The sequence below is a fragment of the Vipera ursinii genome, assembly GCF_947247035.1.
Source record: "Vipera ursinii genome assembly, chromosome: 2".
NCBI lineage: Eukaryota > Metazoa > Chordata > Lepidosauria > Squamata > Viperidae > Vipera > Vipera ursinii.
Window position 1 is genome coordinate 115,242,836 of NC_139513.1, and position 25,310 is coordinate 115,268,145.

At 39.3% G+C, this 25,310-nt stretch overlaps 3 protein-coding genes across 5 annotated transcripts; 2 read left to right on the plus strand and 1 right to left on the minus strand.

Moving 5' to 3' along the window:
* Positions 1–592: 592 nt before the first annotated feature.
* TMEM220 (transmembrane protein 220) lies at positions 593–6,894 on the plus strand. Of its 2 annotated transcripts, none has more exons than XM_083354422.1 (6): positions 593–1,380; positions 2,735–2,764; positions 3,863–3,923; positions 4,971–5,094; positions 6,102–6,161; positions 6,558–6,894. In XM_083354422.1, the coding sequence occupies exons 1-6, from the start codon at positions 1,360–1,362 to the stop codon at positions 6,688–6,690; spliced, it is 429 nt and encodes a 142-aa protein (XP_083210548.1). In that variant the 5' UTR covers positions 593–1,359; the 3' UTR covers positions 6,691–6,894. The 2 variants fall into 2 exon arrangements, with proteins under 2 accessions (XP_083210548.1, XP_083210547.1); XM_083354421.1 differs by having other exon boundaries at positions 1,369–1,552.
* A 581-nt stretch (positions 6,895–7,475) lies between these two features.
* ADPRM (ADP-ribose/CDP-alcohol diphosphatase, manganese dependent) lies at positions 7,476–14,741 on the minus strand. Of its 2 annotated transcripts, none has more exons than XM_083351649.1 (4): positions 14,534–14,741; positions 11,915–12,546; positions 11,035–11,151; positions 7,476–8,380 (listed from the first exon to the last, which is right to left on the minus strand). In XM_083351649.1, the coding sequence occupies exons 2-4, from the start codon at positions 12,519–12,521 to the stop codon at positions 8,067–8,069; spliced, it is 1,038 nt and encodes a 345-aa protein (XP_083207775.1). In that variant the 5' UTR covers positions 12,522–12,546; positions 14,534–14,741; the 3' UTR covers positions 7,476–8,066. The 2 variants fall into 2 exon arrangements, with proteins under 2 accessions (XP_083207775.1, XP_083207776.1); XM_083351650.1 differs by lacking the exon at positions 7,476–8,380 and adding an exon at positions 9,647–10,166.
* Positions 14,742–15,613: 872 nt separating this feature from the next.
* SCO1 (synthesis of cytochrome C oxidase 1) lies at positions 15,614–24,317 on the plus strand. Its single transcript, XM_083352063.1, has 6 exons — positions 15,614–15,813; positions 16,456–16,546; positions 17,407–17,604; positions 21,182–21,274; positions 21,412–21,527; positions 23,478–24,317. Exons 1-6 carry the CDS (start codon positions 15,661–15,663, stop codon positions 23,607–23,609), a joined length of 783 nt encoding a protein of 260 aa, XP_083208189.1. The 5' UTR covers positions 15,614–15,660; the 3' UTR covers positions 23,610–24,317.
* Positions 24,318–25,310: the final 993 nt, after the last annotated feature.

A 25,310-nucleotide genomic window follows, 5' to 3' on the forward strand; every position in this document is an offset into this window, starting at 1 on the left:
TAGCTCTTTTCTATCTACATTTCATCTTTCCTGCAGGCCAGTTTATTCTCTTTGGTATTTGTGACAGATAAGCAACTTTTCTTCCAATAGTCCTCCAGTAGTTGTTCCTGGTTGTTCAGCCAACATCCAAACACTTCCCTGGTCCTTGTTGACCTGGTGATGATTGACCGGGCAATCACAGGTCTGGTATAGGTTTCTATAAGTTACCTCTCACCATATTGTTTGTGAGCAAGACACTCTTCCTCTGGCTTCTCTGATGAGACATGTACAGTATGGCTGAATTTCTGACATAACTCATAGCCCAGGTTAGTTTCCTGAAGGTTGTCACCAGCACAATAGACGGATAGGCCTAGGAAATAAGATGGTGTATTATACTGTCTCTGAAAAGATACAACTAGCATCTTGTTAGTGTTTGTCCATACTCCACAGCATAAATTTCTAACTGGCAACTCAGTTTGGGGCCCTTGGTGCAAAACATTATCTTACCACTAAATGCAAAATTAAAATCAAGTTTATGGGTTCATTATTACATTATTAAGCATATGATGCATGTAGGAATAGATTTAAATCCATTTTTTATTTTGCATTTCTGAACTGCCCATCTCTCTCAAAAAGGGAGGGATTGCTTAAATAAATGTAACAAATATGTGAATTTTATCAATTATCTTCAACCATTCATTAGGTTTTGAATTCCTACCTAACAACATATTGGGAGGTGCTACACTGGAGAAAACAGTATGTACATTTTTTAAATTTAGTGAAAAACTCAGAGGGCAAGACTTTAAAAATGAATTTAGAAGAATAGAGGAAGATCTTTACTTAAACGTTTGTACCAAAATTCACGTTACCCACATTACCAACAATCCACTGAAGCCAGAACTGCAGAAATCTTAAATGACAACAAATAATTGATTGCAATATAAATAACACTTATACAATAAATCAAAGAGATGTTTCAGTCATAATGTTCAATGTTTCCTCATAGTCCTTCCTTACGATTTTATTGGCAGTTCATTTGGTGCTTTAAAAAAAAAAAGAAACCGTTGGTAGATATCCTTCAATGTTGACAACGAAAGTCGAGGTCGCGCCCACTTGAAAAGGAAGAAGCAGTCAAGTCAGCTTCGAAACTAGAGACCTGGCTTCCTTCCGTCAGCGATCAAGGCCTGTTTATTTACAAACAAGATTCAAAGTCGCATCTCCAAATTGGCTGCGTTATCAGTAACAGGTTGTTCCGGCTCCCGTACTATATGCTTTACTTGCTTGCCCCACATCTCGCGAGCCCGCTGAAAAGAAGGCAAGAGGCGGGTTCCCGGTTCCTTTGGTGGGACGTCCTCCTGGCAGCTCGTCGGCGTGGGGAAAATGGGTGGGCTTCGAAAGAAGGTGACGCCTAGGCCGCGTATACTCAGCGGGCTGGGCTGGGAAAGGCAAGCCGTAATTCCGGGCAATGGAGGCTAACTGTTTTAGTTCGCCTCCTGTCCCGGGCGCCAGCCGGCTATGGAGGCTCAGCAACTTGATCATGGCCGTCTTCTTCGCGCTGGCTGGAGCCGTTCAGGTCTGGTTGGGCTGGCTGAGTATTTGTGTTGAGAGGGACAAAGAGTGGGCAGGATAATCTCCGGAGTAGCGCAGGTCACAACTCTAGTAGCCGAAAGGCTGGACCTGGAAAGGTCCCGAGTTGGGGAAAGACTCGAGTAATGGCGTCGCCAGAAAAGAAACCACCTCCTTCCCCCGGTCCTCTACCGACTCCCAACTAGAGCGGTAGGAAGAGACGGGAGTGAAAACTCCAGAGAAGGCTTCGCAAGACAAGCAACTTTAAAAGCGTAAAGAGTCAAGACTTCCTACTCCTGGTCTCTCTTGGAAGCATCGCGCGTCCCTGTAGTTCTCTTAGCTTCAATAGGAAAGTGGTTTGCCAAGGTCTTGTTCTGAGGTATTTTTCGATGTGCCGGTCTATTCTGCAACCTTGGACTTTCCCGTGACCTTACCTTTTCAGGTAAGGGTCTCCCCCCCCCCCTTTATCCAGCTGACAATACCATTGTTCTGCCTTTTTTTCTTTTGATTTCAGAATTGGCTTCATTTCCTTTCTGGTCCAAGAGCAAGGCTGGAATGGCCTCAAAGCAAAAAATTCCTCTTTAATCCAACCCTTAAGATGTGTAAAAGCTGTTATGCTTCTCACTCATTGCCTTAGTGATGTATCAAGTGGCCAATGGACATATTAATGGAGGATGGGGGAGCTCTTTTCTGTCTAGTGTGGAATAAGCCTCTTTTGCCACCGTTCTGCTATTTTATCCCTATCCACAATTCGGCAAGTGAAAAAGCATGTACGGTAGTATTTGGTGTGTATTCTTGCTTAAGAAACTATATGGAAAGGTCGTGGTCACTAGGTTTCAAGCACAACTTGAAGGTGATTTGATGTTGCTTTTTAAAATGAATACTACAGACTGGGATAGAGCTACAGTTGAGTTGGCATCAGTTAAGTTTGTCATAGGGTGCACACAATTTAACTGCACATCAGAAGAGGAGCCCACTCTTAGATGTTTGCAATTTCTTTCTATTCTTTATGTAGTTTTCAAAAATTAACATTTGCTCATGATCTTTATCAATGAGAAAAGATCTCTAGTAAGTCTTCCGCATATTGAGCAAGCTGACAGTGACTTATGGTTTATCATAAAGGATTTTGATTTTATGTGCTATTCAATATCAGAGCCTATAGCAATGAGTTTTGCTTTCTTTGTTACAGATCAATGACCCCGATCCTGGACTCTGGATAGTGAGTATGTGGTGTGTATGTATTCTCCCCATATTTGGGCCAACAGGGTGCATCAAAAAAACACTTGACATACATACATACATACATACATACACACACACACACACAGAGAGAGAGAGAGAGAGAGAGAGAGAGAGAGAGAGAGACACGTATGAAAGTTTTTGTCCCTTGCTATGCTAACATTATGTCCTAACATTTTACTGGGGTGGTACATTTTTATCCCGCCTTTATTAAGGTGCTTATCAGACCAGAGGGAGGTTTCCTTGAGATCAGCCATGACTGATTATATACTGCCACCTGCTGCATATAGAATAAATACAAAAACTGGACCTAAAAGCAATTAATGATGGCATCTGGTGAGAGGAACTTAAATTGCAGAAGATGATTTTTCAGTTACTGTACTGAAGTTTCAAATTAAGTGCATGCCACTAGTAAGTAAATATATTTTATTTACTAACAAAGGCTGCTATACACAAATGAGCAAAATGTCCTATTGTGGCTTTGCACATAAGAACTGTAACTGCACTTTTACTGCCATTGCTGAACAGTTTTCAAAGCTAACCCTTTGTATAGCAGCCTAATTTTGAGCTTCCTTGAGAGTTCACAGCTGGCATTCTGTATCTGCTTCTAATAGTGCAAATACTACAAAGTGAACTTGAATTACTAATAAAAGAACTGAAGGTAACACCTAAATTACAGTTTAGGTGTTCTCCTGTGTGCAGCTTACTTCCCCACATAGACTGATTGTTTCCCCAAGCAGACAAGACATTCATAAGAAAGAATAATTTCACCAGCAATCATCACATTCAGTTTGGCAGGTCTGTTTGCTTTGATGGTGGGTGGCTTCTTTGACAATTCTTTTCCTTTTGTGAAATGTCCGTGGTTCAAAAAGCCTCTGCACAATCAAGCTTTTTTTGCCCTTCTAAGGTCTTTTTACCTTAGACAATAAGCAACACAGCTTACAGCTTTCCTGTTTCTCCCGGGGATTCAGTCTTGGGACTCGTTTATTTATCTAGTCATTGGAATTGAATACTTCCATTTTCCTTTTTTCTATCTTCATTTATTTACAAAATATATATTAATACATCTCACTTTTAGGTTGTATACTCTGTGCCAGCATGCCTTGCACTGATAGTCAGCCTTAATCCACCAATCACAGGTATAGTATTATTGGGCAAAATAGATCATTCTTCCAATTACTGATAGATTCTGGCTACTCACCTCTTCTATGTTTTTTTGATAATTTAGAAACAAGTTTTAGTGCCCCATCCAGAAACTGAACATTCTTCGCTACATTCTTAAACCATGAATTTATATATGATTGTAAAAAAACTACTAGTCAATATACTGAACATTGAAATCATACAGTTGTGTAAAGGTAGTACACTCTTCCATTGTTTGGTAAATGCTTTTTGGAATACGGTTGATAGTTATAATTATTTTTAACCCAATTTCTTTTCTCAAAAAAAGTTCCTCACAATTGTGATATCGGAAACTGTAGTTGGACACAGAGAGGGGAAGCTTAGGTGTTAAATCACCACAGGTTTTCATCTTAACCAATTTAGGATTGGGACATAGGATTATTGTGAGAATAAAAGCAGAAGTGAGAATATGTCAATTCTTTGGTTGAAAAGGCAGCACATGAATGTGACATTTTAAGAATTCTTAGATATGCCTAGCATTCTATTTCTTTCACATTTAACTTGAGCTATATAATGTATAAACCCATATGTTATTTTGCTTCTCTATTAAGGTAGTTTGTTGTATTCTATACATATGATTGCATATATTTTTGTTAGTAGTATTCAGAGTCAATTGAAATCTATCATTTCTGATATTCTCTTCTGCTCTTCTTACTTCTTTTGGAATGAAGGAATAGTACTAATACTGACTAGTTTCCTTGAGATTTCATACTATATGTTCATTTCCTTATGTGTTATCTGTATCTAACGTGGCCTGTTAGCTGCTTTCTCTCTCTTCAGTATCTCCTATGTTTTTAAATTTTGAAATACAGCTTTTTTAGATATTTCAACCTGCATGAAAAGTGCCTCTTCTTGTTCGACTTGATTATATGCAGTAAATCCCAAATCTAAAGAATTTTCTCTCTACAATTATTGTTTGAAGGCTCTTGAAGAGATTAACCAAGAAAAATGAATTCAGTGTGCAAATTCCATTGTGATTTGTACAAATGATTCACGTTTTCCAGATAACATTGTGTGGAGGAGTATATCAGATCTACATTCAGCTGCTTGTGTTGTGGGTTCTGCTGTGTTGGGATATTCCTTGGTTACTACTGCTCAAAATAACATCTTGCATGAGGAAGAAGGCAGGTCAGTAATCTTTTCTGCATTAATTCACTATTATGAAGCCATGATGGTGCAGTAGTTAGAATGCAGTACTGCAGGTTACTTTTGCTGATTGCCAGCTGGCTGCCAGCAGTTCGTTTGTTTGATTCTCACCAGCTCAAGGTTGACTTAGCCTTCCACCCTTCTGAGGTTGGTAAAATGAGGACCCAGACTGTTGGGGGCAATATGCTGACTCTGTAAAGTGCTTAGAGAGGGCTGTAAAGCACTATGGAGTGGTATATAAGTCTAAGTGCTATTACTATTACTGTATTTTCATGATTATCATAGTTCTCATCCTTAACACTTGTGAGATCCTCAAGCTACCCTAGATCTAAGGGATTAAAATGATTTAAAGCTTTGAAGTCCCTAGAACAAATTCCTGACACACAATGTATGTTGATGTGCCAAGAAAATCAATAGAAAGAAATCCTAGAAGATTTTATCTTGCAATCTGAGATTACTAACACCTGATACAAAGTATTGGGATAGGCTGATTTTTTTAATAGTGCCCACATATATTTTTTGGGTTCTTCTGTAGTCACTATTTAATCTAGCTTTGTATGTTTAAATAGAATGAGATATTTTAACCTGAAGATGTTGAAGGTAGCCAGACTAAAACCAATCTTATTACAATTGATGTATATATGTTTTAATGTAAGAATGTATGGCATTAATTGGATAGTGCCCAAGACAAGTAAAATGTTTATATCTCTTGCCTAAAATGGAAGTACTGTAACTTGCATTCCCTAATCAAACTCTGAGATTGGTGGGTTTGTGTTAATACTCCCAACTAATTAAAATATGGCAAATAAATTTTCTTCACGTATTTTTTTATTTCCTAAACTGCCAGTATGTTTTCAGTAAGTATGTGCTTGTTCAGTACTAACAGAATTAATGCTATTGTAACTATAAGCAAAGACTTTCTTTGCATATAGTTTATTTTGTGGGATCAATTTTGTGTAACTTACATAGTTGTCTTTGATTAAAAACAGGGAGTTATTTGGTCTGGTGATTGTTACTGCCTGGATGAGCCTTTGTCGTAATTCAGCCAAGTGAGTCTTTTAACTTGCCAGTTCCAGCTTAGTAATACATAGAAAACTTGTTCTTACCCTGACAAATATATTATACTCCTGTGCCAAGGATGTCTGAATTTTGCAATCTTGTTATAGTTGGAGATTAAGTTCTTTTAAACAGCGAAGCAAATTATTTGGCATATATATTTAGCAGAGAACCAATTTTACTCAAGTAGTTGAGCGGGGAAGCTGGAGTTCTAGTTTAGTGGTAGAGTTACCAGTCCCAAGTGAGGACTATTTGTATAACTTCTTTATTGGTTCCAGAAATCATTAATGTACTTTTACAAAACCAAGAATAATTCATGTTTCTGAGGTCCTGTTAATTGTGTTGAATTGGATTAGATTTCAGCAAAATCTCTGCCTGTTTCTTTCCAGAAATTCTCTGGGTGGATTTCACTTGATCATTGCAATTTTCCTCTGCCTTTTTCCTTTTGTAATGTGGTTATACATCTATGTGAATACAGAAATGCGAGCATCATGGCCATCTCACTGTAAAACTGTAATTTAAAATAATGGAAAGCATCAAGAATTCCATGACTTCAGAGGTTGCTTTTTTACTGATGCCAAATGGAACAGGAACCACAAATAAGGCTAATTATTTTCCATGAAGACCAGTGCTCCTGAAGACTGAAAATTGCAACATAACTGAAAACTGAATTCTGTGGATTATGACCTTTTGTTTTCAACTGCATTAAAGCTAGTTGGTTCATCATTTCCATTTTATTGTGTGCTCGACACACGCAAGAGGTTGGACTGAATAAATCAGTATCTCTGTGGGAGATGCCTATAGTTTGAGCTTCATGCTGAAGCATAGGCTGAAGCCAGACAACATCAGTGGAAGAAGTGTTGTATATGTTGTATATATTTATGAAATGTAAATAAATATATTAATTTGATAAGGATGTATCTCCGAAATTCCATCCATGCTTCTGTACATACATCTGCACTATTCAGATAATTAACATACAATTCTTATTCCATAACAATGTTATATTCCATGTAATAAGCTATAAATTAAAATTTGAAGAAGCATTCAGTGTAGTGCTAGGGTCATTTCTCTGTAAATTATTCTTCACAGATGCTGTTTTAAAGCTGTTTAAGTGTTTTATAGAGGGCTACAATATCTGGACTACACATATTTGGATAACTATGAGATTGCAATAGAGCTAGAAAAACTGTTTTCTGCTGTCCAGTACTCTAGCTTTTTGCAGCCCAGATATAGTGATCCTAATATTGATGTAGGATAGCAAGAACTTCCATTACAGTATTAGAATTGTGTTTTGGTTAAAAAATCCTTGCATCTAATTGGATGTAGATAATTCTATAACAGAGTATATAGCAAGTTTGATATTGTCTCATTCCATTGGCAAGAAAAATATTTCTGAGATTCATACTTCAATATTGTTTGAATATTGAATTCTGAATTCTGTCCAGAGGAAAAACTGACTAGAACTCTGTCAGGAACTTACCGTATTCTTAAGTGAAAGTGCTGGTATCATTTCAAAGGGTTCAAAAGAGAAAAGCATAATGGTAGGGGGTGTTTTAAACAATGTTATTTTATTCCAAGTTTACAGATGTCAATCCAATGTATTATTTTTTTCAGTCTTCATCTCAGCAAGTAGAGCTTCCATTCAATATCCATGTCAGACTTAAAGTTGAAAGTGTAATTCTCCAAAGAGGAATCATATGAGAGTAAACTTTTGGCAAATAATTACTACAACATACTATAAGATAAATTCAATTTGCCAGGACCTGTTGTTTAAAGAAAATACACAATGTCTTTCATAGCTTTATTCACTATTTACTACTGAAAATTAAAATTGTGTTTTAATTAAAAACAGTTGGAACAATAACAGTTTCTAACTCACACCAACACAATTGTATTTAAAATAAAGGATTGGGTGGATGATCTTTGTAATGCATCTCCCTATCTGGAACTCTTCCATTTCCCTTTAACACCAGTCTGTCATTATAAACATATATAGTTCCAAAAGCATTGCTTTCTGGAGGAGTTTCTATAATCCCTTCAAGAGTCAGGTGATGGACTCCGTGAGAATCTAAACAGTAACCACCATAATGAAGATGGCCTGCAAGAAAACATACTACTGAGTGATGTGAATAAATGACAGCAAGGGCAGCTTTATAATTCCAAGCAAGGCAAATACTGCTTGTACAGTACGGGTTGATGGGTATGTGTCCTGCAACACAAGAAGAGATACACTCAAAATAAATGAAATACCATCATTTTGTCTGCACATGAAAATCTACAAGTAACCTTCCACAACACCTGACTAAAACTGGATAGCCTTATGTAAACTTGAAAGTCATCAAATCTTACACTGCCTTCTAATTTGTAATATGGGGATAATACTCAAAAGCTTATAGAATTGTAGAAGAGGAACAGAATTCAGTGTAGGTGTATTGAAATCCCAAGAGTGAAACACTTGCCCTGAGAATATTCAGAACTCTTCTTTAAAAATCTGATAGTCAAGTAAATGCAGGAATAGGCATATTTTTACTATTTACATTATAAATATCAATTTAAATTTCTAATCATTACAATGCTCAGAAGAAGCAGAATTGGAAAAATAGAAGTAATTAGGTCCTTTTCCAACTCACACCCCCCCCCCCCCGCTCCCCATTTTGGGGAAAGCTTAGATTGCAAGATGCAATCATTCTCTCTTGGGTCACAGTCTTTTATTACATGTCTTAGTACATTATAAATTAGGTTCAATAAAGAATTTCTCAGAACTAGTAATATGGATGGAAGTGAAAAATTATTGTTTTAACTCAAAACAAACCTCAAATTACAATGAGCGGGGAAATTATTTGATCCTCTGCTGATTTTTTATGTTTGCCCATGAAAAAAAAGATCAGTCTATAATTTTAATGATAGGTGACATTTCAAAAAAGTTATGAACTGATTTGTATTTTAATGAGTGAAATAAGTATTTGATCCCCTATCAATCGGTAAGCTTTCTGGCTATCAGGTAATCAGCTGAGATTAGGAGCACTCTCTTAAAGGCAGTGCTCTAATCTCAGCTTTCTACCTGTATAAAAGACACCTGTCTACAGAAGCAATCAATCAGATTCCAAACTCCAAAGAGCTGTCCAAGGATGTCAGGGACAAGATTGTAAACCTTTACAAGGCTGGAATGGGCTACAAGACTATCACCAAGCAGCTTTGTGAGAAGGTGACAACAGTTGGCGCGATTATTCGCAAATGGAAGAAACACAAAATAACTCTCAGTCTCCCTTGGTCGGGCTCCATGCAAGATCTCACCTTGTGGAGTTTCAATGATCATGAGAGCGGTGAGGAATCAGCCCAGAACTACACGGGAGGATCTTGTCAATGATCTCAAGGCAGCTGGGACTATAGTCACCAAGAAAACAATCATTAACACACTATGCCATGGAAGATCCTGCAGCGCCTGTAAGGTCCCCCTGCTCAAGAAAGCACATGTACAGCCCTGTCTTTAGTTTGCCAATGAACATCTAAATTATTCAGAGGAGAACTGGGTGAAAGTGTTGTGGTCAGATGAGACCAAAATCAAGCTCTTTGGCATCAACTTGCCATGTTTGGAGGAGGAGGAATGCTGCCTATGACCCCAAGAACACCATCCCTGCTGTCAAACATGGAGGTGGAAACATTATACTTTGGGGAGGTTTTTCTGCTAAGGGGACAGGACAACTTCACTGCATCAAAGGGATGATGGACAGGGCCATGTACCATCAAATCTTGGGTGAGAACCTTCTTCCCTCAGCTAGGACATTGAAAATGGGTCGTGGATGGGTATTCCAGCATGACAATGACCCAAAACACATGGCCAAGGCAACAAAGGAGGGTCTCAAGACGAAGCACATTAAGATCCTGGAGTGGCCTAACCAGTCTCCATACCTTAATCCCATAGAAAATCTGTGGAGGGAGCTGAAGATTCAAGCTGTCCAATGCCAGCCTCGAAACCTTAATGACTTGGAGAGGATCTGTAAAGAGGAGTGGGACAAAATCCCTCCTGAGATTTGTGCAAACCTGGTGGCCAACTACCAGAAACATCTGACCTCTGTGATTGCCAACAAGGGTTTTGCCACCAAGTACTAAGTCATGTTTTGTGAAGGGGTCAAATACTTATTTAACTCATAACAATGCAAATCAATTTATAACTTTTTTGAAATACATTTTTCTGGATTTTGTTGTTGTTGTTATTCTGTCTCTCACTGTTAAAATAAACCTACCATTAAAATTATAGACTGATCATTTCTTTGTCACTGGGCAAACGTACAAAACCATCAGGGAATCAAATATTTTTTCCCCCCTCACTGTACATGTTTAGGTCTGCATCACAGTTTCAGATCAGCAACCCAAAATTCAGGAAGTGCAGGTAAGAACATTGTCACGAGATAATTGTTAATGATTTTATCTGTTATGTGCTATGAATGTTGATTTTAATGTTTTTTCTGCTTTTATTTTTATGCTATAAGCCAGAGTTGTTGGATACAAGATGAGTGGCAAATAAATTTGCTAAATAAATAAATATTACTTCCTCTCTCTACTGTGCATTTCCCAGGGAGAGGTGGGAAGTGATACATAACATAGCAAGCCTGCCCCTAATTCTTCCAGTGGTTTTTTTGTCCCTTTAACTATAACTCTTGCTGATGTCCCAGCAAAGTGTATCCCACTTGATTTTCCCACCTCCTTTCCTTCCCCGAAGTATTCAAAACATATACAATTCAGTTCAGGCAGCAAAACACTCCAAACCAGCAGAGTTTACCCTAGTCAGAATGGTAAAACCACAAATATTAAAATATTTCATTCCATCCCCAATACTACTAATTATTAAAAATACAGCCATACCTGCAATCACAACTCTTTCTTGATTCTCATCAGCATAGGTAAGAACTTTATCAACCCAGTCTAGCTGGTCTTGACTGAATCCACCATTGAACTGTACAAAATTGCATTCAGCAAGCCCTGTAAAAAGAGTAAATTGGTGGGAAGCTATATAACAACAACAATCTTTATTACGGTCATGTACCAATACCCCAAACACGTAAGCTATATTTTTTAGTTTGAAATGTACTTTTTACGAATAATGCTATTTCAGAAATGTGTGTTAAAGGGAGGGTATCCCTGACTTTAAAGGATCAAACTAAGCCTAGTAAATGAAGAAAATGGGATTTTAAAAAGTTTGCTTTAATTGGGTTTCCTGGAGGTAGGAAATAGGTCAATGTCTCTTGATATTTCAATCAAGTTGTATAAAAATAATAATTTAATAATTGGAAACATAATATTAATACCGCAGCAGTTATACAGAACATATTGATGTTTGTAGTTAGTAAATATAGCTGTATCTTCCCTTTCCTAATTTGGAGATTACATAAACTCATTAACACTTTATTGCCTAGCTTAATTTTGTAGAACTTTTCTGTGTGAAAAAGTTGCCATTCTGAAATGAGGATTCCATGGGGTGATGTCCTTGCCACATACTTTAAAGGAACACCAAGAAAACAAGCCAATTTATGATCCTATAGCAAATGGGTTGGTATTAAAATTATCATAAAACTTTTTTATTTTTGGTATGACAGACTTAACATGAGCAGTCCCCTAAAACAGAATATATGGAGATATCTTCATATTTGTTAATAGCACATTTTTTTTATCCACACAAAACCAGCTCTTTCCAAGACCATGACTCTAAAAAGGTGCAACAATTATGGTCATCAGAATACAATACCTAGTGGACTATTCAGATTTTCATTGGGATTTTTGTCTTGTAGCAGCTGTAGAGATTCTTTATATTTTTTTGTTGATGTTTCCCTCCCCAGGATACTTAAGTCATATGCATCAAGAAGAATGAATCGAAATTTAGGCATGGGGGAAAACTGGTAAGCGTAATAGAACTCTGTAGCTGGCTTTCCTGTGGAGCTTTGTTCTCTGATGAAGTTATTAAACAAACTTTGGTCTTCTAAGTGCTTGGTATTCAGTTCAGATTCCATAAGATAATTCCGGCTGAAATTATACAATTCATGATTGCCCCATATGTGATGGACTGGTGCATTGAGTTTCTTAAATTCCTTCATAACTTGTTGCAATGCTTTCTCTGATGTCTTATGTTGGGCATTGAAGCCGTCAATAATGTCCCCGAGCTGTATTACAAACTGAACCTCCGTTCGATTCCAATCTTCAATTGCCTTCTGGAGACAGCATAGGCTATGTTTATAATATCTCCTATTAAATCCCAGGAAATCATAGCCATCCTCAATATCAGCATACTGAATGTCTGCTACAATTCCAAAGGAGAAGAGCGCTTCAGACGTTGTTCTTGTGGTTCCTTCATCCATATTGCCCAAAAAGTCTTGCTGAAAACTAATGGAAGGAAAAAAAAGAACAGATCAATTGTTTGGATAGTAAATCTGGTGAGGCAACATGCAAGTCTATAGGAGTGCTTTACAGTTTTTGATGGACCTGATGTCTTTTCAGTAAACTGTATTTCATGAAGGTACTAGAATATATTTGAAATGACCCAAATTAAAACTGCATTCATTTACAGTTCTTTTTCTCATAGATTTTCATAAAAAAAAGAATAATGCTAGCAATCTTATCATTTCGTATTCTGTCAACCCAGTAGTTTAGACTGGGAAAACCATATTCAGCAGAAGTCTACATATGCCTATTCAGAACACAATACTGTCACTACTACTACATGGCCAATAAGTGGCAGAACTACAGGTAGTTTAGTGAGTCATGCCTGATTTTACGATACTTTTGCTGTCATTTCAGTGAATCATGCAGTCATTAATAAATGTGGCTTTCCCACTGATTTTGCTTGTTGGAAGCTAGGAAGGTCACAAATGGTGACCCTGGGACACTGCAGCAGTTCTAAGTACATGCCAGTTGCAAAGTGCCCAAATTTTGATCACATGATCGCACGGATGTTGTGATAGTCATAAGTGTGAAGACCAGTCAAAACTGGTTTTTTTCAGTGTCATTGTAATTTTGAATGGTCACTAAATCAATGGTCATAAACTGAAGATTATCTGTAGTTGATTTTTTCAAAAAAAACTAGATTAGTACTAGGAGGAAAAGATCAAAGCCTTAGGTTAGGCTGGAAACCAAAAGCAATGTATAGTACTATATTGGGGAAGAAGGCAATAGCAATAGTAGTCTCGTCTTGACTACTGCAACGCTCTTTACATGGGGCTGCCCTTGAGAATCACTCGGAAGCTTCAGCTGGTACAGAGTGCAGCTGCACGGACGCTTTTGGGGGCTCCCCGATACTCCCATATTACACCTCTGCTTCGTGAGCTGCACTGGCTTCCAGTTGCCTTCCGTGTGAAGTTCAAGGTGCTAACAATGACATACAAAGCCCTACATGGCATGGGTCCGGACTACCTACGGGAGCACCTTCTGCCAATGTCAGCACCCCACCGTCCTGTGCGCTCCCACAGAGAGGGCCTCCTCAGGGTGCCACCGCTCAAGGAATGTCGGCTGGTGGCCCCCAGGGGGAGGGCATTCTCAGTGGGTGCGCCAGCCCTCTGGAACAGCTTACCAACCGAAATCCGGATGGCCCCCGACCTCCGCACCTTCCGGCGCGAATTAAAAACTTACCTGTTCCAGCAGTCCGGCCTGGCCTGATAGCTCTAATTGGGGTCCCAGTTTGTATTTTACTATTGTTTGTTTTCACTATTGTTCATTCTGTATGCCTACCTTATTCTGTACACCGCCCCGAGTCCCTCGGGAGAAGGGCGGTTTATAAAAACAAACAAACAAACAAATAAATAAATAAATAAATAAATAAATAAATAAATAAATAAATTATTGCCAAGAAAATGGCATGGACATGTCCATGAACCACTAGCAATTGAGCATAATTCTACTGCTAGGTAAACACACATGTATGCAGTCTTAATTATCAAAACCTGTGATAGCTAATAATTTGTAGCTAATATGATTGCATACTGTCATGTTATGTCTTTCAACATAGTACCATAGACAACATCTGCCTATCCCATGGCCTTGACAGACCAGAGCAATAGGTGGATAAAAATACCGAATCCAGTACAAACATCTGGCTGACTGAGTGACCATTATGATAATAAACCTTTAGATATACAGATGTATTGTTTTCATCATCTCCAGACAAACATAGCCATGACGACTGGGGATTGTGGCAATTGTAAGAATCCTGGGAAACACCAGGTTAAATGTTTCTTCAACAGATACCAAGCCTAGGTTTGGGGAAGTCTTTCGTGTGCTGTTAACTAAGGAACTTTTGTTCCGTTTTCTTCTGTTCTTTTCTGCAACAGAGAGAGTAGGAAAGCCCTCTGGGTCAAAAGTGCTACAAATTACTTACATTTCCCAAGAATGAACATCTGAAGATTTCCAATTAGCCACTCGCACGTACGTTTCTGTTAGTCTTGCATTTGAACCTAAGTATGGTTACTTTGGAAACGAGCAATCAGTCCCGCTCACGTAACTTGAAGTTTGGGGGTTTTGGTTTTTTTTCAGTTAAAAAAAAAGGAAATAAAAATGCCGACGGAAGTGATATCATTTCCTTTCCTTCGCCATAGAGCTATAACTGTAAACTCTGTCCGTTGCGTTGCGTTGCGAGACCTACTCTTGCCTCTTACCCACTCTGCTGCAAAAAGCTCATTCCTGGTTCTCTTCCATCCTGTTATCTCCTCTCTCTTGCTCTCCCCGGTCGGAAGTGGGTAATTGGTAAATTGGGTGGGAAATCGAGAAAGTCTGGAAGCTAGGCTTGGTTCGCCTTAATTTGTTTCCACCCGAAATTAATTGAAAAGGTTGGCAATGGATGTCGTCGTTGTTTCCTCCCCCCTCATCACGCTTGTTTTAAGTTGAAAAGACGGACTTTTCCCCAATATGAAAATGCTTGAAAAATTCCCCAGTAACTCACTTGTTGTCAAACAGAACGAAAAGTTGGGATTTCTCCAACTTTCTTATCAGTATTACTATTCAAGAGAAGTTAGAAAGGATTACCATCCCACTAAGAGAAAAATAATGTTGTTGTTATTATTATTATTATTTTATATTATTATTATTATTATTATTTTATATTATTATTATTATTATTATTATTATTATTATTATTATTATTATTATTATTATTATTATTATTATTATTATTATTATTATTTTAAAAGCCTTGACTGATAATAACCCTCCTTTCCAAAGCCGCCTTAATTCCTTTCATTCTTCTGAAGTCCGTCTATTGCGATTTCGAGAGACGGGCGAACGAGGAGCAGAAAGTACTACTTTGACAAGGGCTGAATTTCCACGGTGCCCGCTTCTTCCTGCAAGCCATAGGGAGCCAAAAGGCAACACAAGCGCCCCTTGCGGTCCTCGGAGGGTACAAGACGCCATGTGATAGTCTTGAAGCCAATGCAATGGCAGGACGCCGGTCTGTCCCGGAAATTCAAGTTGGGCGTGCTGCTTCTTGAGGCCGGGAAGGGAAAGGGAAGGATGGCGGGAGCGGTGCGGGTTCGCCTGGTGTCGCTCGCCCTTTGCACGCGTCCAGCGTTTCGACCGCATTGCTTCCCGCGCTGTTGTCTTGTCCGGCCCCTGGTCACCACACCTCCGGTCAAAGGAGGGCAAAAGGGCTTCAAGAAACCTGGGGTGAGGCATTCCGGCTGCAGAAGTCAGGGTGGGAGAAGCCGAGGGCAACTGCTGCAAGCGCTGGATCGCTGGGCCCCGGCGAGATGCCTTTCTTTGGGCACCTTTGCGCGCAAGCTTCTTGGGCCAAAGAGGGCGCTTCGGTGGGGATCGCGGGTCTGTCCTTTCTGCGAAGCTGGAAAAATGACACTTGGCCGAATCCTCTCTCTCAGCTTGGACTTGCTCAAAGGTGCGGAGTCCCGTTCGTGAGATTTTAATCGGTGAACTTAAAGCAGGGGTCTTCAAACTTGGCCCTTTTACGATTTGTGGACTTCAACTCCCAGAATTCCTCAGCCAGCCATGCTGGCTGAGGAATTCTGGGAGTTGAAGTCCACAAGTCATAAAAGGGCCAAGTTTGAAGACCCCTGACTTAAAGGCACCTCTCTCCATCTTCTTTCCCGGTCTTGAGCTTAATCTCGATCGTCCTCATACAGGCAGAAAATAAACCTGTTCAGCCGGGGATAGGGGAGAAAAATGAAAAGCGCGTGGAAGAAGTTAGGATGGCCCACGAGAAGTCACGCGATTAGCCGCTCGTATAAAACGGGCTCGGCCTGACGCGAAAGTATTTATTTAATGAACATTTCGTTTTCTCTTCTTTCCCAGTAGCCGGTAACGTGGAAGAGTTTAGCAGTCACGGCTGTGATTGGAGGAGGGTTGCTAGGATTACTGAAATACTTAAAGAAAGAGAAAGAAGCAGGTGGGTATTATTTCAACCATTCTGTTGCTTTTTTAATTATCGTTTATTATTGTAGAGATGTAAATTGCGTTGTGCAAAGAATTGCATATCTAGTCAAGAGTGGCTATTGGGTAGTTTGATTTTTTCCCCCTAAATTGATGATTCCCAGATGTATTGGGCTTGGCTAGGAATTCTGGGAATTGTGATTCAAGCACATGAAGGAACACATTTTTGATAATTGATTCTTACCATTGTGAAAAATGCCCAAGCATGTGTTATGGTTTTTATGTCTGCTTATTGTCCTTCTCTTCATTGATTTCCCAATGTGTAGATATTGTAAATATTAAAGTTTTTCCTCTTTCAGGTTATGCTAACAATAAATCTCTGCTCTGGTATAAAATTGGGATACTGAAATGGCTGCTTCAAAAATCACTAAAGCAATAAATGTACTCGCATTTATTGAAATGCAATCAGGATCAATCTTAATTAAAGCCCCTGAATATAAATACAAGAAGATAGGATATAAGTGATCTTAAATCATTTTCTGCAGAGATTTTGAAAGATTCTGGAAGCTTCCATGTTATCTCTTCCCAAGTTGTAAATATTTCATTGTACTATTTCTTGCTATTGCCTTTGGCCTTTGCCATTGTAATTCTGTATTTTTACCCCCAGGATAGATAGTATTTTCTAGGTAAAACAAGAATAAAAAACAAAGTCAAAACAGGTTCCAAGAAGAGCCACACTTGAAATTGTCTCTCAGACAGGATAGGAAAAGGTGAAGAATTAAGAATGTATGTATAGGAATTTCTGTTGGAATCCTTTTAAGATTTTCCTCCATCAAAGCTGCCGGCAGATAATCTAATTTTGTGATCAAATTTCAGCATTGGAGAGAGAGAGTATTCGATCCATTGGAAAGCCTTTGTTAGGAGGCCCTTTCTCACTTGTTGATCACCATGGACAATCAAAATCAGATCGTGATTATCTGGGCCAGTGGGTTTTAATCTACTTTGGTTTTACACATTGCCCTGACATTTGTCCAGAGGAACTGGAGAAAATGATGCTAGCAGTGGATGAAGTTGGTAAGTAAATCCTGCTGAAACCTAAACTTTTAATTTGATTTGGTTTTGGCACCACCCAAACCCAGAGTGACTGGAAAGATTCTCCATGTGAGGCAGTCATGCTGTCCTTCTCTTGATTAAGAGTACAACTGTGACTCTGTATTGCCTTTTTATGATTTGGGCCTCTTAAAACCATTCCCTCTTATCAGAGAGCTTGTGGAGAATAGAACATGGGAGGGAGGTAATTGTAAAGGAGGAAAGAATCTGTGTAGAAAAGTTTTACAACCATTTAAAACTCAGCTATATGCAACAAGATAAGATAACCTTTATTGACATTTTTTCTCTGTACACACTACTACACATTAAAAATGAAATTCTGTCGCCCGTTTTCAAAAGAATGAATATCTATACACACACACACACACACACACACACAACATATACTTACATACATACATATACACACACACACATATCAGTCACAGTCCATTTTGAATACATAGCGGAAAAAGAGTCTTGAAAGTTATCAAGGTTGATACTATATGGTACAAAGCTATTGCAGAATCTAGTTGTTCTGCTTCGGATACCTACGAAGGTAACAAAGAAAACCGGTCATGTAAAGGATGTGTAGCATCCCAGAAAATACTGCAGACCCTGGTCAAGCAGCACTTATATGCCATGTCCTGGATAGAAGGAAATGAACTTCCAATAATCTGCCATCCTCACCACTCTGAACCGCCTTCCTGTCTGAACCAATAATACTTCCAAATCACACAGTAATATAATATGACAGGATGCTTTCTATAGAAAGTGGTAAGGACAGGGGAAGGAAGATGTGCTCTTTTCATACGACACAAAAAATGCAGACGCTGCTGTGCCCGCTTCACCAGTATCTCACTGTTGAGCCACCAAACTAGTCTCGTTAGCTACCCACCCAGAAACTTGATACACTAACCACAGTTGAACCATTAATACACATAAAACATGGATGAAAGGGAAATGTATAGTATAGGAAAGCAAAGACTTGGTACCCATACTCAAAAAGGAAAATCTCTGCATAAGAAAGAGCAAGGAAAAGTCATCTTTACCATTAAAAGGAGCTCAGTGGTGTACTGTTTTATTTGTCCATAAAAATCTTACAAAAGCACCTTTTTTGCAGTTGGATTGAATTAAATTCACACTTGCACAGTTTTTTCCAACCTTGGTCACCAACGATTTGAGCTGAGCTTTCACCCTTCTGCTAGTTTTTGCTTAGACTTTAATAGAGGCTTAACCCTAATAATTACCAAAAGCTCAATATTAAACAGAAAAAAAGACTTTCACTAACCACAGAAATTCAAAGTACTACACTAGTTTTCCATGTAAATTTCGAAGATGCTTAACTTAACTTCACTCAATAACTCATAAGCTGCTCAGAGTCCATAAAAGAAAGAAATATTTTTTTAAAAAAAATATTTGCCCTAGCTAGTGCTCAACCATATAATCCTAATTGTAATATGATCCTAAGACTACCATTATTCATAAGAATTTTCCCTGATCCTAACATGCCCGCTATTTTAAAATAGTATTCAAGGAAATCTTATTTTAATCTCACTCTAATGCCAAAAAATATTTAACCAAAAGTTTGCCTCACTACTCAATCCTAACATTAATCTAAGAGTAACTATGAATTCAGCATAATAATAATCATGCTTATTTTTACTATAGACCATTTGGAATATAAACAAATGAGTCCTAACTTGATAGTAATGTTTAGCCTAACCATAAGATTTCCCACTTAGAGTAACACAGTAGTAGTTCCCAGTTTGGTAATAAACTAGATAAATAATATATTAGTATTAACATTAAGAACTCATGCTCATCATCATACTGGGTTTAGCATAGATGCCTTCCATCCTTCCGAGGTAGGTAAAATGAGGACCCAGATTGTTGGGGACAATAAGCTGACTTTGTAATAATGCCGCTTGGGGTGTGTGTGAAAGCCCTAACAAGCAGGCATATACATAGAATGAAGGCTACTGCTAAGCTTGTAAGCTGCCCTGAGTCTTCGGAGAAGAGCGGGATATAAATGTAATAAAATAAAAAATAAAAAAAATAAAATAAATGAATCCTAACACTAACTTCATGGTAATAGTGACATCTTCTTTTATTACAACAAGATGATCCCAATAGTAATATAAACCATAGACCACCACTGACCATAAACATTCACCTTGATTCTAATCCTCATTTAAAGGATTGATTTCAAAAAAGATTAAATTTAATGCTAACATTACGTAAACCTCCATTAAAATAAAATATTTTCCATCAGCCTTCAGTCTAGGCCTGCAACCTAACTTTAGTATCAAATCAAGACTAATAAGAGTCTATAGCAAGCATGTCAAACTTGCGACGTCGCATGACATATCGCAACTTTTTCCCCATTCCCGGCAATGGGGTGGGCACAGTTTCATTGTGATGCATCTGGCCCACAGGCCGGCGGTTTGACATGCTTGCTCTATAGCAATACATTCTCATTTTACATTTTTTAGAATAGAGTTCCAGGAATTTCAATGTTAATCTCACCTTATCACTCATGAAACATTTGCTACAAAACGTGATCCTAACTGCAACCAAAATTTGAGTCTACCATATAAATTCATTCAGATTTTACCTTTTATTCTACTATTGTACATTTCAAGAAAGCTTAATAATAATAATAAAGTTGGAAGGGACCTTGGAGGTCATCTAGTCCAACCCCCTGCTCAGGCAGGAAACCCTATACCATTTCAGACAAATGGCTGTCCAGTCTCTTCTTAAAAACTTCCAGTGTTGGAGCATTCACCGCTTCTGGAGGCAGGTTGTTCCACTGGTTAATTGTTCTAACTGTCAGGAAGTTTCCCCTTAGGTCTAGGTTGCTTCTCTCTTTGGTTAGTTTCCATCCATTGCTTCTTGTCCTGCCTTCAGGCGCTTTGGAGAATAGCTTGACTCCCTCTTCTTTGTGGCAGCCCCTGAGATATTGGAACACTGCTATCATGTCACCCCTCACCCTTCTCTTCATTAAACTAGACATATCCAATTCCAGCAGCCGTTCCTTATATGTTTTAGTCTCCAGTCCCCTAGTCATCTTTGTTGCTCTTCTCTGTACTCTTTCTAGAGTCTCAACATCTTTTTTACATCGTGGTGACCAAAACTGGATGCGGTATTCCAAGTGTGGCCTTACCACTCTAACCTTAACTTCAGTCTATAATAATATATTATCTAGTCAGTTTGTCAGCATTCAGTCCAAAGAGTATAGTGGATTTGAGACTACCAATATCTAAAAACTCATCCTCATTCTATCCCTTATCCAAGATTTTAGCTGAGAATTCAGGGAAGCTAAACCTTAATTCTGGATTCAGCTCATCTCTTAAAACTTGCCCAAAATGGACCAAAACACATAAAAAGTTTATATCGCCACCCTGAGGAAGTTGACTATGTATAGGCTTGAACAGATGGAGTAGAAGTATAGGTTTGTATTTAAGGTGATCAAGAGACTTAATCTAGGGGGCCTGCAAATTTGAACATAAGTCTTTAGGCTGATTACTTGGGGATTAAATATTATCTTTTATGATGACAGATAGAATCACATCTTTGCCTAATGTCACTCCACTCTTCATCACCATTGATCCAGAGAGGGACAATGAAGAAGCCATTGCCAAATACGTCAAAGGTAATCACGGCCTTTCTTTCTATTGGACACTGTACTGACTCCATTTTAACTTGCAATTCAGTCCAGCTTCACTTTTTATAAATTGGGCTCTCATTTTTTAATGCATCAGATCTTGATAGTTTTATTTTTGTTTCAAGAATTTTCACCAAAGTTGATTGGTTTGACCGGTACGAAAGACCAGATTGATCAAGTGGCTCGAGCCTATCGTGTCTACTACAGCCCTGGTCCCAGAGATGAGGATAATGACTACATAGTGAGTACGCTTTCTATGTGTTCTCCCATCAATGGATAAAGGTTTTAGTGTCAGAGAGGTTTTATGGGTCATTGAATCAACAAAATGTGAATGAGCAGTGAGTAAAACAGCCCTAGAAGAATACAAATTGGAAAACATTGGGAGGGGGCTCAGAATGTTTGGCCTACAACTGAGCTTCTTTTCTGAATGAATTTGGCAAAACAGATCTAAATGGAAATGTCAGAACCGTAAACTGCAATTATCATAGAAAACATGCGAGCTGACTATGCACTTTGTTCCAAACAAAAGTCTTTGTGAGGAAATAGCATTTGGCCAAGTGACTTTTCTGTTTGATGGGGAGCTGCAGTTTGGCGATCTTCCTTTGTGTTGAAAAACATTGGTTGGAATTTTCTTATTTTAAACACGAGCAAGAAAAATTAAATTGAAATAGACCTTGTCAACAGTAAAACTGAAAACATTGTTCTTTGATACTGAGGTTGGTTTCAATATACGTAGTAATTTTTAATAAGGTCATGTTGGGATTTGAAAAAGTCAGTTCAGGTTTGTGTGTGCCTTCTAGTCTTGGCTCCTGGTAATTGCCTGGACATGTTTTTGCCTTTTTTTTTGGCAATAATTTTTTTGAACATGTTTTCTAATATATTATAGAGGAGGATTGCAAAAGAAAGCAACTTTCCAGTCCAACCTGGACTGGTGGTTTCCCATCCAACTGATCAGCAGGCCCAGTGGTGCTTAGCTTTTGAGCTTGGACAAGGCCAGATGGGGTTGCCTTCTCCTAAGGCAGGGGTGTCAAACTGCTGGCCCGCGGGCCGGTTTCATCATACTGAAGCCGCGCCCACACCATTGCCGGCAATGCAAAAAGAGTTGCGATACGTCGCGTCACGTGATGTGGCAAGTTTGACGCTCCTGTCCTAAGGGAAGATAAAAATGGGCACGTATCAGCACCAGAAAATAGACAGGAGAGGGCGCCAGATAATACATGACAATGGCCCTAAAAAGCAAGTAGAATATCTTCAGACTTTGTTGTTTGAAGTAGAGGTTTTTATTAGCCTAGATCAGGGGTAGGCAACCTTGGCTCTTTTATGACTCGTGGACTTCAACTCCCAGAATTCCTGAGCCAGTTTGACTCAGCATGGAAACCTCTCCCTTTCCCCTCAGCAGGGCTGGCTCAGGGTTTCTGGGAGTTGAAGTCCACCAGTCACAAAAGAGCCAAGGTTGCCTACCCCTGGTATAGAGCAGGGGTAGGCAACCTCGGCTCTTTTATGACTCATGGACTTCAACTTCCAGAATTCCTGAGCCAGCTTGGCTGGCTCAGGATTTCTGGGAGTTGAAGTCCATGAGTCATAAAAAAGCCGAGGTTGCCTACCCCTGGCCTAGATATTCCTACACATACTTTAAAGTATATATATGCCAAGGCTCTAATACTCACTTTGGTTCTTCCAAAATGAGTAGTTTGCTCATGAGAAAGTGGTATTTTCAATTCGTATTTTATATGTCTGTCTGTCTGAAGAGGCTTCTTGCTGCTGCTATTTACCTGCCCCAAGAAATTCAGTACTGTTCTTACAAAAGTTGATTTTTTTTCCCCTCATAATCAAGGATATTTTTACTTAATTTTTTGGTAATGGGGAAAGCTTGGTTCCAGGGTAGATTACTTTTCACCAAACACAGTAGCTTAATAAAGCTCCCCCCCCCACACACACAATTCTTATGTAGGGTTTGGCTGCTTTTGTAGTCTTATCAGATGTATGGGGCTCTGCTTTAAAAAAAAAAGTATTCTCACATTTACTGCTGAAGAAATATCTTTTTTGGTACTTACTTGCCTATTAAAGCCTTTATTAGAAATCAAGAACTGGATAATAGTTCAGTCACAGAGACAATTTAGTGCTTAGTAGAATTATCTAGTGTCAGAATTTCAGTCTTATGTTCCATCTCCTATTTGTGTGTTTTTTGCAGGTGGATCACACTATCATAATGTACCTTATTGGGCCTGATGGGAAATTTGTTGATTATTTTGGCCAAAATAAGAGTAACATTGAAATTGCCGCCAACATCCTAAAGCACATGAAACAATACAAGAAAGAATAAAGGACTTAGATTTCTGACTGTCAGGCAAGCATGTCTAAAATGCATTGATTGTGATGCATTTTGCGTCACATTAATTGGAGGAAATACACAGGTGGTCTGCTGTGGCGTCGTCTTCGTGCAGTTGAATTTACTAAACCTATACCTACAGACTAAGACTCATTTCTGAAGAGAAGCTGGATGTCTTTCGCTAATAATATTTTTCCAGATATTATTCTCTGGATATGCCTTAGCCATACAGTGGCTTATTAAAAGCCTTTGGTGTTGATGCAGTTTTACCACCAAACATACGTTACAATGCTCTCTTCATTAGAAGTTCTTGTTCTTGACATGCTGAAGAGACGCCTACTGAACTGACCTGGATTGAAGATAACATTGGGATTTGTCTTCTCTCAAGTTTGATGCATTCCTCCTAGGAAGTGGAGCTTCTGGTCCTTTCTCAGTGATCATTTCCAGAGAGATTTAGAGTATCACTTTTTGCTTTTTTTAAATAATCAGTTTACAATATGGCTGCTATTAGGCAACATGGTAGGATGGGAAGCTTCACTCTAAAACCAAGTGTGCACAGATGGTGAAATAAAGTGAAAGAAAATTAAAACATGTGTTCTCATCTTAAAATCTTTAAGGAGATAAGGTTTAAAACAGAATCTATAACGGTGGCGAACCTATGGCATGGGTGCCAGACGTGGCACTCAGAGCCCTCTCTGTGGGCACCCGTGCCATGCCTTGGAGGTGGCAACTGTCCCTCTTCAACCAGCCGTCTACTAACTAGCCGAGGTCCCACCTGGCCGGATGCATCCCAACATGGCTAGTTTCCCTCCCCCCCACCCCATCCTTCCTGACCTCACATGCTCTCCTTTTCCCAGGCACGACCCACTGCATCGCCTTCTCAGCTGTCGGCTGACCATTCATCGGAGGTGGCTTCTTTGAACTGCTGGTGATGGGTTGTGGAGCCCCAGATTGCGCCAGTTGAGGGGCTGCCAGGCTGTGGCTACTGACGGACACCATCGGCCCCCATGCACTCGCTGGCTTCTGTGTGCGAGGGCCGATGGTGTCAGGCAGCAGCCGACCCAGCCCTTGCCTTGCCCCATGGCAATGACATCCCCACCCTGCCTCGCCTCACCCTGCAGGATGAGCCTTCTGCCTACCGCCACACCTACCAGAGACCCACTGGATCTCCCCCAACCCTGCCCACCCCCCACAGGTGTCCCTCCCCACGGGCGACATTGAGGTGACTGCATCCACCTTGGCCACACCCACCCAATCTTCCATGACCGCCACACCCACCCAGTGGGCCACGCCCACCTGGCACCCAGCAATAAATAAGTGGGTTTTGGTTTGCAGTTTGGGCACTCGGTCTCTAAAAGGTTCGCCATCACTGACCTATGACTAGCAGATAAACGTATGTGTATTTGACTAGATAAAATAGTTGTCCTTTATCACCTCATTTAGACTGAGAATTAAAATGTTCATTGATTTTTCTGTTTTGAGCAGCTTATATCTGAAAAGTCATTTCTTGGGAAAGTACCGTGCTGGGTTTACTTTTCTTCAGACAGACGTTTTCATGTAAGAAGATTCTCCTAGAACTGAAATATCTTCTGTGAAGCCAGATGGGGGGGAAGGGGAAATGACAGTCTCCTTTAATCTAAGTGTCCATCAAGAATTTCCTTGGGTCAGCTTGCACCAAGTGCTTTGGGGACTTTG